General features: G+C 40.7%; 1 protein-coding gene across 1 annotated transcript in view; it reads left to right on the top strand.

Annotated features, from left to right (window-relative positions):
• Positions 1–5,478: 5,478 nt before the first annotated feature.
• NAALADL2 (N-acetylated alpha-linked acidic dipeptidase like 2) overlaps positions 5,479–15,520 on the top strand; it is a gene marked incomplete at its 5' end in the record, with an annotated part of 294,310 nt that continues 284,268 nt past the window's right edge. The window contains one exon of the mRNA XM_084212314.1: positions 5,479–5,521. Coding sequence (XP_084068440.1) covers positions 5,479–5,521 — 43 coding nt within the window. The remainder of the gene's footprint in view (positions 5,522–15,520) is intronic.

Genomic DNA, 15,520 nt, shown 5'->3' with positions numbered 1-15,520 from the left:
TTGAGGGAATGTGTGGATTGCAGGAGCTGCCTGTCCTGCTGTACAGGGCAGTGCCACACTGTGAGGTCCTCTGTAGCATCCTATGGCTTCTCTGTAGGATATGCATAGCTATATATCTTTATATGTGTGTGTGTTTTACAGCTCTCCTGTTGTAGCAGTGTTTAGTGATTGAAGATTCACTCGTAAGATTCTTCCTGGCTCTTCTGTATTTGCTGGGATAGAAAATATTTCAGCATTCAAGTCTTTGTTGGCTTGAAAATCCATCTCCATGTTAAATGACTGTGTTTCATATAGTAAATTTGTTATAAAAGCTTTACATATGTGCCTGGAATGCAAGCTGACCTACTTAAACTGCAGCCCTTCCCAGCTGTGCTAGATGGATCTAGAGATGCGTGTTCATCTTGCCAAAATCAAAACCCTTTTTTGGAGAGGTGCTTTTTCTTAAACAGTAAGGATAAAATGGTGATTTTTTTTTTTTTTCAGTTTAGAGCTGATCAGCTTTGATTTCCTGTATTAGGTTTCTAGACTTTGTGCTTCCTAATGTGATCTTAGAATAGTAAGATTTACTTCTTAGTTGTGCAAGATGGAGTTAGTATTAGCATTTATAACGTGAGCTCTCTTGCTGACAAACTTTCTTCATTCCCTCACTCTTCCATTCTCCTTTTCTTAAGCTGCTTACTTTTGTCATGCAATTTTTCCTTTGCTTTCAATTATAGCTACAAGATTCATCAAAAGTAGGGGTGGTAGAAATAAATTGTGAAGAGATTTTTCAGCCAAACAAACAGCATCTTTAAAAAGCTCTGGTTTAATTCTACTGTTTTCCTAAATAATCAAGTGGATCAAAGGGCAGGGGCATTTTTATTATATTTTGTATACTCTGCATTGTTATCATTTATAGCCCCAGATTAAAAAGTGCCATCTTTTGTGCACCAGACCTTTATAGGAGTTTAATGAATATAGGAGTTTGTTGAATACAGAAAAGACCAAATTAGAAGGAAACAAGAGAAACTAATCCTTCTTTTTTTCTACCTTCTGCAAACCAACTTCACAGTAATGTGTCTGCAGCTTTGGCTTCTGTGCACTCATCCTTCAGCTGCTGAAGTCTGAAGCTGCTGAAGCTTGAGTTGTTATTTATTTTCTACAGACTTATATTTTCATTAACTAGGAAGTATGAAACATTAAAAGTGAATCAGGAGGCCATTGCTGATTTTGATTGCTAACTTTTTTTTTTTGAGGTTTGGTTGCTAATGCTCTGGGAGTGAAAACTGAGGAGCAGGAACTGATTAGAAAATGGAATTTAAAGGAACTTCAAAAATTGCATTTTGACAAAGCACCTGTTTTCTGTGGAGGGAAAAATACGTCTGTGAGGAAAGTGGTCTTGTTTCAGCCTTCCAAATCAGGATGTTGAGAGGGAGGAAGGAGAGAGGTTCTGAGTTTTCTTAGGTCCTAAAAGGTAGAACAGGTCACATTGTGTTAACATTATCAATCATGTCAGGACTGTTAAGTCTCAGAGAGATAGAACAGTTACCCATAATTCAGGTATTGGGAAAATAATGTATGCATTGTTAACAAAACAACAAAAATAATGAATCCTTCTTTTTCTGCATACTAATAAATTCCCTTGGCATGTGATTTTCTCACTCAGCAAGGGATTAGGGAGAGCTTGAACAACCTGTCAGTCATTTTGCTGGATGTGCTTTTGGAAAAGGAGACTGTTCCTCTGTGCAGCCATCCCCCAGCAAAGTGGCTAAAGGGGAAAACACCTTCTCTGGGGTCTGGAAGATCTAAATCTTGATTCTGTTCAGTCCACATCACTGAGTTGCAGGTCAGAGTGGTGTTTTGGAGCTTTTTCTGTTCCCTTCAGTTCTGATCACCTGTTATTAATGCTTAGAAATAAATGAGAACAAATATATTTTGTTTCTCAGTAAGTTTCAAAGAGGTAATGTTAGTATCTGTGTGAAGTTTTCTACCACATCATCCTTGCAACTGGTGAAAAAGTGGTTAGCACAATTAGAGCTGGAAATAAAACATGATGAGGAATGGTGGAGTAAGTCTTTCCTGGGCTTTGCTCAGTGCTCAGTGCTGTCTGTGCAAGGTCTCTGCTGCTGGCAGCACATAGAGGAAACCTTGGCTTTTCTGAAGGCTTTCAGTTGTGAGGGCCTCTGGCTTTGCAGACCTACTCTAGGAAACTTGTGACAAAATTAATATTCTCTGCCAATTCTCAGCACTGTTGGTGGGGTGTGCTCTGTTTCCAGTGACATGGAATTTAGGCTTACAAGCATCCATGGTGTCAGCAGGAAGACACAGTGAGCAGCTTGCCATGGCTTCCTGCACACCATAACTGCATTTTCTCTTTTTCAGCCCTGATCACTGCAATCATCAAATTACATTTCTGTTCACTTTCTGTCAGATGCACTCTTTAGACTAAGAAATATTGTATTTGATGGGCAGTAAATACATAGAATCACTTTCTTTTTTATTTTTTTCCTTTCCTTTCTTGAAGCAGAACAAAGCCACTGCATTTTCACACTTGGGTCTTTCTGGAGAGGGTGAATGAATTAAGAGTTCCTCCTTTGGAAAACACTCCATTTAAATCATTGCACACAACTGAGCACAACAAACAGTTCTAGGAGAGCATAAAAGCAAGAAAGCCACTTCTCACCATCAGTCATTGTTGAGAGAGGGAGTGTGAAAAATCTTGAGTTTCCGTCCTTTTTGCGCTATTCCCACTTGTAGTCTTCATTTCAGGGGAAGAAGTATTTTCAGTACTATCACTCTCATCTCTTGAATTCTTAAAAATATTTAAGAGTTAACAGAAGGTGATGTGAGAAAATGCTAGAACTGTAACTACAAAATCCTTCTGTAGGTGCTAAAAGCCTAAAATCAAAACCTTACTCTTGAAGGAAGTGCTGGTACTCAGTAGCTAAGGAGAGGAGTTATTTATATAGCCTTAGATTTCCTTCTTTTTGGGATGAGTAGCTCTCATTATGGGGGTGGGGGGACACCTCATGGAGTACAGCAGTGAGGGTAAAAACTAATCATTGTCATTTTTTCCATGCTTAGAAGTAATACTAACATAGGTCATTTAAGGATTTCTCTTTCAAGAGTTGGACAGTTTGGGTTTGGAGAGGGCAGAAATGCTTTAGATGTTTCTTTCATCAGTTAATTATCAAATATATTTTACTTTGCAGTGCAGAAAGTCACTGATAAATAAACTTGTTTTTCTTAAACATGTATTAAAAACAGAACAACCCAAACTTGTTTTTTTATAAAAGCTCAGTACCAAATCTTTGACTTCCCCAAGTTTGGTGGTCAAGGAGACGTTTCTGAATGTGCTCCTCTGCTGTCCCCAGGAATGGATTGTGCAATTTAGGTATCTCTTTTCTTAGTAGGGACCTGGTTGAAAAGCAGGAATAGACATGGAGCCTTTAATAAAGGCTCATTGTCTGCTCTTGCACACTTGCTGTCCTGTGGCTGTCCTAACAGAAGCTTTCAGGAAAGACCACTTTGGCTTTTCACTCTTGAAGTAAACACAAATCCACCAAAGTTCTTTCTTACTCTTTTCTTTGCATGCCAAAATAACTTCATTTAATCTCTGTCCTTAAGCAGAGGAAGCTGCACTAGAACTGAGCTGAAAACCTCCACCCACTGAACGGATGTTTCAGTGGAATGTTTCGCTGGCACTTTCCAGAGAAAACTCAGTGAATTAATTCAAAGATGATGTTCAGCATTGCAACTGGAAGTCTCAGAGCAGCTGGGGAGATTCCCCAGGTGTCTGCTGGCATCTCACCCCTTGCACTGACCCTGAGCTGGCCAGGGGCAGCTTCAGCTCATTGGCAGTAAATGACAGGGGGATGCACGAGCCTGGTGAATTTTAGGAACCACTGACTGCAAATTTTGGGCCATGAGCTGATTATGGGGGGATACGTAGCAATAGCTCAGCTTGCTAACAGAAATAAAATAATAAAAGGCCTAATTTCAGACCTAATTATATTCTTCTTCTCTCTTTGTTTTCTTGGTAAAGAGTCTTTTCTGGCTGTGGAGCAGTTGAATTAACCCAACTATGTAATAATCAGGCAAGAATAAAGCATGAGCATTTTCTTGTAAACTCCATTTCTGTGAACCAAGTGAAAACTTCTTTTGGAATTCACTGTTCTTAGGACTGAGGTTTGGGGGATGTCTGATTTACCTTCTGTAGCAAAACTCAGGACATAAATATCTTTTACTTTGGCTGATGTGATGCTTACCTCGAGGGGTGGGGATGTTCTTACTCCTAAATGAGAGTTTTGTTTGAATTAGTGTAGTTTGTTTCAGAAATTTTACTTGAAAAGTACACTTTACCTAGCCTGAATTATCTTGAAAAACTCATCTTCTAGTTTTTACCCTCTGTATTTCTGTTTCAATACTTTAAAAAAAAAAGGAAGAAACAACAATGCATTTTAGTTTTAAAAACAGACTTAATTGCTTCTGGATTACAAAACCTTTCTAACGCTATTGATTAGACCACTTTGAGTGTAATCCAGATGGAGATTAACATGGGGAGAGCTAATTACCTCTTTTAAATTGCAGTTTTTTGTTCCTTTAAAATAACGCTGTGTCTTCTCTTTGATTTTTGTCATTGGCAGTTGCAAATGTAAATGTTAAAATAAAACTAACTTTGAAGGCAGAGAGACAGGTGTGCTTTTTCAACAAATTGATTACAAATGTATCAGACACCTGTTGTTTGATTTACGTGGCAGAAAAGAGCAAATATTTTCTTGTAACTCAGTTGGGAGTGTGGCTGGATAAGATTATCTCCTTGTGCTGGAGAGGGAGGATAAGACAAGAAAAACAACCTTTTGTTTTCTTTAGAAGCCCTTTTTGTTAAACAGTCAAAACAATACTGAAATTGCAGTGTTGAAGGAAAGCATTTTCCTTGGGGATAATCCTTGGGAAAGGCAGGGGAAGGGTGGGTTGGGTTTGAGGTTCTTTGCGAAGATTTTGCCAAGGGGCTCTGCATGGGCAGCAATCATTGTTCTCCTTGGTGGAGAGCTGCAAAATTCCCATCCCAGGTTTGATAGTTAACATTTGTGTTTCCTATGAAATGCAAATTCAGAGGTTCTCTAGAAGCAGTTGCAAACTTTCTATGGTCTCTAGCATTTTGTGCCAAACACCTGCCACGAACCAGAGAGACGCTGCATCTTGCAGCCCGTGTGAAAGTGAAAGGAGAGGGTGGGGAGCCAAGAGGAGACAAAGCAGCCTTGCCCAAAGCACATGTTAATCAAAGCAGATCAAAGGATATGATGTCAGTTTATAGAGAAACAGGTCAGGCAGGCCCAGGTAGCTCAGGAAGCAGGATACTGATTATTCCCAGAAGAAAGTCAGGTATTGGGTTACCGCGCCACGGTGGAAAGTCAGGAGGTCAGAACTTGCACGGCAACCACGTCCCCTGGCTGGAACAGCTCGGCTCCTCTCAGGGGAGTTCATAATTCCGTGGAAATGGGAGAGAACGAGCCCAGTGCAGCGAGTGCAGCCCAGCCAGGTAAGCACACGTGGAATGCCGTGGGGCATCCTCGCCCTGCGTGCGGGAGCTTGTTCTGCTGCCGGCTGTGCGGCGCGTCCACGCGAGGGGACTTGTCCTTGCTTGTGTTTGGGGAAAGGAGGAAATCCACATCACTCATCTCTGCAATGCATTATTTAAAAAAAACCCCACTGCTTGCATTTAGGAGGGCAAGGAAAGGTCTGATAAGATCGTGTAAGCATTTGGCACTGTGCTGTCAATAAAGGTTGCTTTAAATTGAAGGTGATCCGTGGTTGGGGTTACAGTTCTGTAGTTTTGTTAAACCTTCTGCTTTTTGGGTAGGAAGTGCTTTGCACAACTATTTTGCTCAAATTTCCTGCCTGTTGCATGTGAGCAGGGCATGGCAGATGCAGGGAGATGAAGGATGTTGTTTCTGTTTGGCATTCGTGGCTTATTTCTGCTTGTTGCCTTTGTGTTTTTTTTCCTTTTGTGGGTTGTGCTGAGGTTACACCAACACATGCATACAAAATAGCCCTTGTGGGCACTTGTGTGACTAACTGTAAGAACAGAGTATTCTGTCCTAGGTATTTTAAATTTTCAGTAGAATCCTGAACGCAACACTTCATAAATCCCGCTTAGTCCTTCTTTTGCAACATTAATGTCAAGTTTTTGCTTTGAGAAAGAATGTTTTCCCAGTAGCCCTTTTTTCTTTCAACAGGCTGTTTTAACATCCCAGAAAATATTATCATCCTGGGGAATTATTCCATTATTTTATCTTCTTTGCATTCAGTGGGTTTTTTCCCCTGACATTCAGCCCATGCTTTTCTTTTGCTCGACGTTACCAGTTTCTTCCTGGCCTCTTTCTCATGCTCTGCATACAAGGGATATATCTTTGTGTCTATTTTGTGTTTTGCAAGAATCCTTAAACCATTGTAAAATTTTCAAAAGGTTTTCTGAGAGCTGGAGTGGTAACTTTCTAGTCAGTGACAAGATGTGTTATTATTTTTCCCTTGAAGTTATTCTTTATATGCATGCATGCATGTAATCCAGGGTTTCAAATGTGTGTCTCAGATTTCCATATTTTGTAGGGAATAACTCCATCAGTGCTGGAGCAGGTTTAGTTCACAGAGAACTTCTGTTCCACTGCCTTTTTCTTTCTCTCTCTCTTTTTTTCTTTTTTTTTCTATATGCTAATAAATATGTAGGAATGATCCAGAAAATATATGGCAGCAAATTACATTTTGATCTATATTTTAATACTGAGTAAAGCAGCAGGAATATTCAATGCTGTACAGATCTAAATGCCATTTCAGGCATGGTAATGAAAGAATTGGTATTGTTTCTTTCTCTCTTCATTCAGGTTACAGGGGTTTGCTGCTCAGAAGGTTGTCCAGTCTAACTCCAATCTTATTTTTTGTGCTGTACATGAGGAGCTATTTCACTTCTGCCCATGTAATCTACAAATAAAACTGATGGAAAATATTTTCAAGCACGTTGTATTTTATATAGGTCTTTTGGGAACTATGATTGAGATTCTGGCTTAATTTGTGCCTTTTCTCCATTAGCCTAAGTGAGCTTAGTCAAATGGAATTCCTCTTGATTTGCACTTATGGAAGTGGGACAAGAATTAGGGCTGCACAGTAATTCTGGCTTAAAAAAAAAAATATTCTATGTGTGCACACATGCAAACACACATGCACACCCCCACTGTCATTTTCTCAGTTGCCATCAACCTTATTTCCATGTGTGCTTGTTTTTAGAAACTGTCCCAAATAATTGGTGATTCAACTGGCATTTTTTAAGGAAAGAAAGGTGCAAAGATTAACATTACTCAAGATACCTGTCAAAACCACCGCTAGTGAGACAACTTGGGTTCCTTTTCATGTTATTTATTTTTAGAGAACTTTGAGGCTTGTGTGAATTACTAAAGGTGCCAGATTGACAGCCCTGGAGGCTGGCTTCACTTATTCATTAGCAAAAGAGATACGGCCTGGGCAGCAGGTGCACAAACCTTTTTGCTCTGCTGTACCCATGGCTTCAGTTCTGCTGTGAAAAAAAAGCCCCTGGTTTCGAGGATCCAGGGTTTCAGTCATGCTCCCTCCTTGCCTTTCCCTGCAGCATTTTCTTCTAATGGTGTTGTGATGATTAGGCTGGAGCCCTAAAGACTACGCAGAGCCCTTTATTTGATTTCCCCCAGCAGCCGTCAGATGGGGAAGGAGGCTTGGGGCTTACATAAGTCAGTAATTCTCACCATCTGGTCAGTCAGTAAATATAAGGTCACTCTGCCATCACAGCAGTTTTGTTTTGCACCGAGTACTGTAAGCCCAGAGAGTAAATTAACTCTTGGTTCTGTTCAGTTGTTGTTCTGCTGCTGCTGGCAGTGGTTCAGAGCCCCGTTCCCGCAGCCGGGGTGTGACAAGTGAAAAGAGCAAAGCTCTGAACAATGGGGCTGTGCCTGCCAGCCATGGATTGATTCCTGGTTCAGGCAGTGCACTGAGAGCCCTTCAGAAATGCACCGAAGCTCACCAGGAGTACCTTGTACTTTTGTGGTGGTTTGGGTTTTTTCCCCTCTTTTGTCATTCTTGGGTTTTTTTGCTTTTAGAATCAAGATCTGTTCCCTTCACATGAGTTGTTGTTTTCAGTCTTCTCATGAATTAAGTACTGTTTACTGGAGAGTGTGACAATATAAGCCCCACAAGATGCAATTACTGTAAATTTTAATTTGATGACATTGTACATGAGTTGTAATTGATTTTACACTGTATTGTGTTGCTAGATGATGGCAGCATCTTTGCTGGCTTGCTAGGTGTGGGTAATCCCTGCTTGCCTCTGGCCCACAAGAAGAGAGAGCTGAATTGAGAAGTTTGAGTTAATGCAGCTTGTTCTTCTGGTTCTGGAGAGGCACAAGTAAGTGAGCAAGAATGAGGGGAGCCATATAACCATTATTAATAAAACATCATAGAAAATTTGGGTTTTCTTCAGGGCTCCCTTATGTGCTGTTTATTAATGTAACTTAAACATTTTTATAACTGGTTTCATTATATATATATTTAATATTAAACATATTATTAAACAGCTGCATTATTTCTAAAAGCAGTTCCCAGCAAGTTCAGATTCCCTCTGTAATTAATCTGGGCTTTGGATGAGCTCTGAGTGTGTGTTCCTTAGGGTTTGTTCTTGTGTTCTGATGTTGATTTTTAGATCAATATATATGTAGTTTCATGAAATATTTACAGACCAGGTCTAAAAGAAGCAGCTACTACTTTTTTGCTGAGAGAGGTGATAGGAAAATATCAAGAGCCTACATAAAGATCCTGGTGTGCTTGCATGAAGCACTGGGAATTGAGAAGGGAATGTCCCAGAAAGCAAATTTCAGTCTCAAATGTCTTTCTTGCTTCTTGGCTACCATGTCTACCCAGCTTCCTAGGCTGCATGAACAATTTCCTTTCAGGTTTGTGTTTTTGAGCCCGACTCTAAATAATGCTAATGAATGCTGTAATCAGCTGCAGTTATTAACTGGGGGTTCTCTAACAAAAGGTGCCAGTTCTGAAGGTGCATTGTGAAAGTGCTTCCTCTCTCCTTGCTCTTGGATGACCTCAGCCCTGCCAGTTGAGGTTTGCTCTCTGGACAGTTACTGACAGAACATCACCAGGTCCCTTTTTGGCTCTTTTTGAATGATAATAGCAAGGGTTTCCTGTGACAGCATTTCTTGCACAGCTTGGCTCTATTCCCCAACCAGGTACAGTAACAATAGGTAATTTAAAATAATTCGTTTTATTGCTGCCTCCTGTAGATTTTTGACTTTCATTTCAAAGTGGTGAATCTAGAAAGCTGGAGAAGTATGTTCTGATCACTATCCTGGTGCTGTGAAAAATACACGATTTAAATAGTCCCGCAGAGCCATCAGCAGCTGGAACAGCACAGAGCACTCTTTTTTTCTTCAGCTGAAGTCATTTGAACATTTTCAGGGTGCTTTTAACTCTTTTATCACAGGAATACCTGGGCTTTTTTAGCTTTCATTTCCCAGCTCATATGTGCTCACAAATCAGGAGTTGAGATTTCAGTTCTACACAAATACTATCACTAATAAAAGCATATTAAATCTGAGAAAACTGCATAAATTGAAGCATGATAAGCGGGAATCTGCCTGCAATGGTGAAAATTGACCACAAAACTGGATATCAAGCCCAAGACTTTCAGCTCCAATCTGCTTGGTATTATTGTTGTTTTGCTGTCACAATCTTTTCCAGTTCTTAAAGGTATGTTGCAGATGATTGCATCCTAATATGCGTGCCTGAAAATGAAACAAGATAGCAACATCTTGCTGCAATAAGTAAAACTGAAATTGAAAATATTGTAGATGTACAGCAAAAGGATGATGTTTGCAAAGTGTTTAAAAACTTTTCCTCATAAAGCTGCTTTAAACTTTGAAATTCTACCAAAAGTAGCAATTAGCCCTTGTCAGCAGCAGGGTCTGTCAGATTCAGTGTTAGCCACTCTAGGGAAGTGATCCAAGGGAAGTTGTTGGTTTTTCCCCCAATACATCATTGTTCAGTGTGTGTGGTAAGGGTTATGTTTGTTTTGGCTGCTCCTGCACCTCTTTTTCTGAAAGTCAGTCACTTACTGGAGGAAAGCAAAGAGCAGAGGTTGGCGTGGGGGGAATATCAATGTGGTCTGAGCAGCTCAGGCAAAGGAAACCTGGTTTTATGTAAACTTCTTATGCAGATATGAACTAGTTCATAAACTAAAGAGTGCTCTGCACTCATAGCAGGCCCTGACAAGCTCTTTTTTCCTCCTTCTTCAAGTACTGGAAGTTTTCTGGAAGAGGCTGGAAATTTTCCATCGCTGTACAGGGATATCATTCCACAGTCCTAGTGGAAAAGGTGGTGATGGTGAGAGGTTTTATTTTATTTTTTCCTTTTCTTGAATAAACAGCATCTCCACTGATCATCAGCAAAGTGAAGCAGTGTCCTAAATGCTATCATGTCTTGCAGTAAGTTCTTGAGTTGTGTTTTATAAAGACAAGTGAGGTTGGGTTTTTGTTGGAATGTCATTCTGATCCAGGTCTTTAGAATTTTTTTTTCCTGAGTGTTTGGTTTTGTGTTGGGGGGTTTGTTTGGTTGGTTCTGCATCCCCCCTGCCCCCCTCAAGGCCCAGTTTCTTAATTAGTCTCCTGATTATGGGATATATAGAACTGAGACTAATAACTGCAAAGCTGTTCATTTTGCATTTAGTCAGCAGTTGGAGAAGCAACAAAGATTGACTTCGTGTACATCAGGCAAGGAGCTAAAAATCATTGCAAACCAACAATGAACTTCAAAGAGACTTATCATCTTCTTCCCTCTTGAAAAAAAATGCATGTTCCATGTAATGCTGGGGCTTTTCACTCAAATGTTAAAATTCTGGGTTTTTTAGAGTCCACTGTCGTGTTTCAGCTGTGGAGAGCCACTGGTACCTTTGGGCCTGCCTGGTACCAAGGGTCAGCTTTCTTGGAGTGTTGCTGCAGCTGCTTCTGCCTTTTTCCAGTTTCATGTTTCTGGTTAAATTTTGGTCGTATCCTGGAGCTCTCTTAGCATTCAGAAGAACAAAAAGCATAAGCTGAAGGTAACTAAATCTATCCCTGTAGAAACAGTTACAGAAAGTGGAGCTGTGCTTTTTAGCACAAATGTTACTCTGAATCCATAGTTCTAGGCATAATAGCTGGCTTTGTCAATTTGTATATATATTCATCTTTTTCTTCAAGTACTGCTTTTAAAAGTGGCATTTCTGCTGTCTGTGTATGCTCAGATTTTCTGTGCCTTCATAACACAATTAAGTTTACCACATTTTATTCCTGCTAGCCTTGCAAAGAGGGACTGAGTCAGACTGTATTTGTTCTTGTGCCTCATCAGCAGAAATGTTTACCAACTTTCTAGTTTTGCTTTATTTGTGAAAATGCAATGAATGGGGGTTGCACTGGTATCAGGAGGGTTTAATTTGGTTTGTGTTGTTATTAGCCTTGATTGAGACACAAGTAAGAAATAATCCAGTTACTCTTCCACTGCCCAGGGATGAGTTTTTAGGGCTGATAGCAAATAAATACATCTCTTTTCACTTATAAACCAAGTTTATTTGACATGATAGTTACAGAAAACCCAAGCCATGGGATGGTTGTGCAGGATTGTTGTTTCTCCATCCTTATGGAAGTGCAGTTGTCCTTGATCAGCTCTGCTCTCTTCTTCTTTGCTGTCTGTATGCCTTGGGTGGAAGAAAGCATAGGCAGACTCTTGAGGTTATAAATATACAGCCATTCCCATATGGCAGTAAATTTAATTTAAATTACCATATATTGCTCCAGCTCCTGGCAGCACCAGTGACTCTGGGGCCTGGTACCCCCTCCATGGAGGAAAGGCACGGTGAGCTCTGAGGGACTGGAAATTCAGTTCTCTGGCACTTAATGGGCATTGTGGCCACCTCCTGTAAACTGGAGCACAGCTTATCTAGCAGATAATTATATGAACCCTGTCTTCTGCATGCCTGAAGAACAAAATGTTTGTAATTCCTGCTTTCCCGATACAGAGAATTCTTTCCTAGTTCCTGTTTCTATACTTACCAGATTATATGAAAAAAGCATAAAATCCTTTATATTATCCATAAACATAATAACAAATGCTACACTATATAACTTAGACTTAGTCAATAATTCTAGACTTAGCCTGAGGGGCTGAAGAGAAAATTATTCCTGTTACAAATTTTAATTATGCCATAAACTCTGGGAAATAGCTATTGATCTTCAGCATCTGGCATCAGAAATGTCGCTTGCTTTTTCTGGTTATTTAGTTTGTCAGTAGCATTGTCATATAGGATAAAAATAAAAAATGTCACAGGAGATGAAGATGCACCATATGCAAATGAGAATATTTTGGTTTGTTTATGTACTAAAAATATTTTATTGCTGAAGAGTTTTTTGTTTCTTACCAGATTTTTTTTAGCTATCTCCAGAGAAATTTGCATTTGAGATGCAAGAAAGCAAATTCTAATTCTATCAAAGACTCTTTCTCACCATGGGATGCTGTAATGTGTACAGTGTGTTTCTTGTCTTAGAGGTACATTTAAAATTGGAATTCAATTAACTTCTCTGTTGTGGAAGAATCATAATTTCAAGGGCCAGATGAGACAACGGCTGGAACCTTATTTCTGCATTTGTTTTCTTAAACCAGGGCTGTTACACGATGACTGTTGGTGTAAAAATTTTAAGTCAGGCTTACAATAGTAACCTAGAAATTTTGATCTGCTCTGAAATCAGTGGCTGTGTGGCACAGTGAGCTCTTACTCAGATGTTGCAGAGGGGAAGGAAAAGCTTTTAAGAAGTTTGAATTTCAGAGCAGGATGTACTGAGAACAGACCTAGAAATGCAGACCCTTCTAGTCCACATTAGACCTAGAGCCAAGTGTGTTGTTTGGTGCTTGGTCTGCATGTGATCCATGTGCTTTGATGGTAGGTGATCCCCCAAAAACAGTTTCAGCTGACTGGAAATACAGGCTGTACTCCACTAAAACTCAAGTGCAGATGTCCTTGTAAGCAGGGTGACATGAAGCTCCCTTTCTTTTCCCATGTCCAGAATGGTCTTTGAGGAGAACTGCTTTGAGGCAGATGAGAGGTCATTTTCCCTGTCCAGAATTGGAGCTACAAAGGGGAAGATGGGTTGGAGAGCTCCAAAGAATTGGCTCTTGGAAGGACGATGGAGGGCAGCTCACCACGGTGACAGAAATAACAGAGGCTCTTCAGCTGCTGAGCAGGTGCCTGGGGGGCACAAAAGCACTTTGTGCTTTCCCTCCAAATGCCTGAAGCAAGGAGGGAATTGTGTGGTGCTGAGAGAAATGAGTGCTGCTGGCTCAGTGCAGAGATACAGTGAGCCCAGTCTTTGTGCCAGCATTGATATTAAATGGAAGGATGTTTGTAAAGCTGCACCACGGATTAGAAGGAGCTGTGTAAAGGAGACTCCCAGGAGCTCCCCTGAGAAATACTCTACTTGTCTCCCAGTTACAGCAAGCGATTGGGAGCACCTCTGTCCCTTCCTGCTTGGTAGTTTTACATACATTTTTACCTTCTTTTCTTCACCCTGTGGTGAGCCACGTGTTACCACACACGGCATCTGAAGTTTCTCAAACTTTGTGCATGTGACTGTGACCTCTTACTGAAGAAGTAAACTCAGCAAAGTAGGACAAAGCTGACTTCAGAGGGGCAGCTTGTGGTGGCTGCTGCCAGCTCTTCGGCAGGAAATCTCTCCCTCTAAGAGTATCTGCCAGTGGCGTATTGATGCTCAAACCTCCTGGCTGCCTTTACTCAGCCTGGCTTTGAGCAAAAGGGATGGAAACAAACACCACTGAGGCTCGCAGGCATTTGAGGTGGCCAAGCTGACAGGTTGCACTCCAGCAGGTAAACGGAAGCCTATTAAGAGCACACAGAGACAAAATGTGTTGTGTGAGCGTCAGGTGTTTTTTGGGATGGACCTCGGCGAGGCAGACAGCTGTGGCTGTTTCAAGGACACGGAGCAACCGTGTGGTTTCTGAAGGATTTCTGTGGCAAGTTCTGACTTAAATGTTTTCATGTAGAACTGAATGTCTAAATCAAAGCTTGCATCTGCGTTGCCTTTACAGAGCAGGGCCGAGGTGGCATCTGACTGCAGAGCCCTCTCAGCAAAATGTAAAACACTGCACCATCCCCAATTTTGTCTTCTCTGAAGAGCCCTAGCAGAACTTGAATAATACTTTTTTTGTCTGCTTTCATTTTCTAAAAAGAGTGAAATGTATGAAATGTGTGCAGTTTTCACAGGAAAAAGGAACCATTGAAATGCCTAGTTCTCTCTAAAAGCTTCCAACAGCTTCTGAACCCAGACCTGCAGTTACCCTTTAGCCGTTTATTTAGGCCTTGTACTCCAGGAAAGTTCTGCCATTTATGTGTTCTGCCATTTATTTTGGTGACAAAGGGAAGCTCAATACCATGGAAAATGTAAGCTCTAATTTTTATATACCTGGATTTTTCTGTCTATTGTTTCTGGCTGGCAGGTCAGATTAGTACTGCTGCCGTACGCAGGAACTTAAAATTCATGTTGGTGTGTCACTGCAGTTACTACACTCCAGCCACCACACCAGAAAACTATTAACTTTCAGTTAATGATAACAGAAAATGTTTTATAATAAACTGTGAAATAACATAATCATCTGCAAAGAGTGTAAAGATTTTATATTAAAAAGCAATTAAACTTTGGGGGGTTTTTTGTTTGTTTGTTTCTTTTTAACAAATTGTAAGACATGCAATTAATTGGCTTTTGCTTTGGAGGGAATTTGTGCTTGCTATAGCATGGTGTCTGCTCTAACAACAGATGTCTGCCACTGAATTTTGGGATGCTTACCTGCAGGGAGAGGCCCTTTTTCATAGGGAGAGAGTAAAGTGGAAGCTTGCACCCATTAAAGCTCGGTGTCGTGTTGTACTCTGAAGACTCAAGGCCACACATGAGCAAAGAAAGGACTTCTCTCAGTTTTTGGTTGAACAACAGATTTCCTCTGTTGGCTTGGGTTGCCCCTAGTCTTGCTTTGTGCAAATAGCTTGTTTCACTATTTCCCCTCGAGCCTTATTTGAGATCAGCAGCAGGAGCTGCCCGTGCTGTGCAGGCAGCGCAGGGTTAAACTCCGTCAATAGCTCTCGAGTGCCTTTATCTAAGGAAGGTAAATACCATATCGATATCCCAAGGACTACTGACAAGTGCCTTTGTGGGTTTAATTGGCTCAATTCTAGCACTAGAGGAGAGTGTTCAAATGAAACTGAAAAAACCCAAGGTCTTCTGTGCAAAAGGTGGGGTTTGAACGAGCTGAGCTAAAAATCAAGAGGATGTCTAAAACTCCGTGAAGGACGGGAAGTGAAAGGTTGGGAAAGAATGAGGAGCAACATGAATGTGATAATTTGCCCAGAAAACATTTGTGATGCAGTGTTGGTCAGTTAGGGAACCTGGCAGGACCAGCCACTTCCCTTTGCACTGAT

The sequence above is a fragment of the Fringilla coelebs genome, assembly GCF_963513975.1.
Source record: "Fringilla coelebs genome assembly, chromosome: 10".
Classification (NCBI taxonomy): Eukaryota; Metazoa; Chordata; class Aves; order Passeriformes; family Fringillidae; genus Fringilla; species Fringilla coelebs.
The sequence above is the reverse complement of the archived record's forward strand: the minus strand, read 5'-3'. Positions and strand labels throughout refer to the sequence as shown.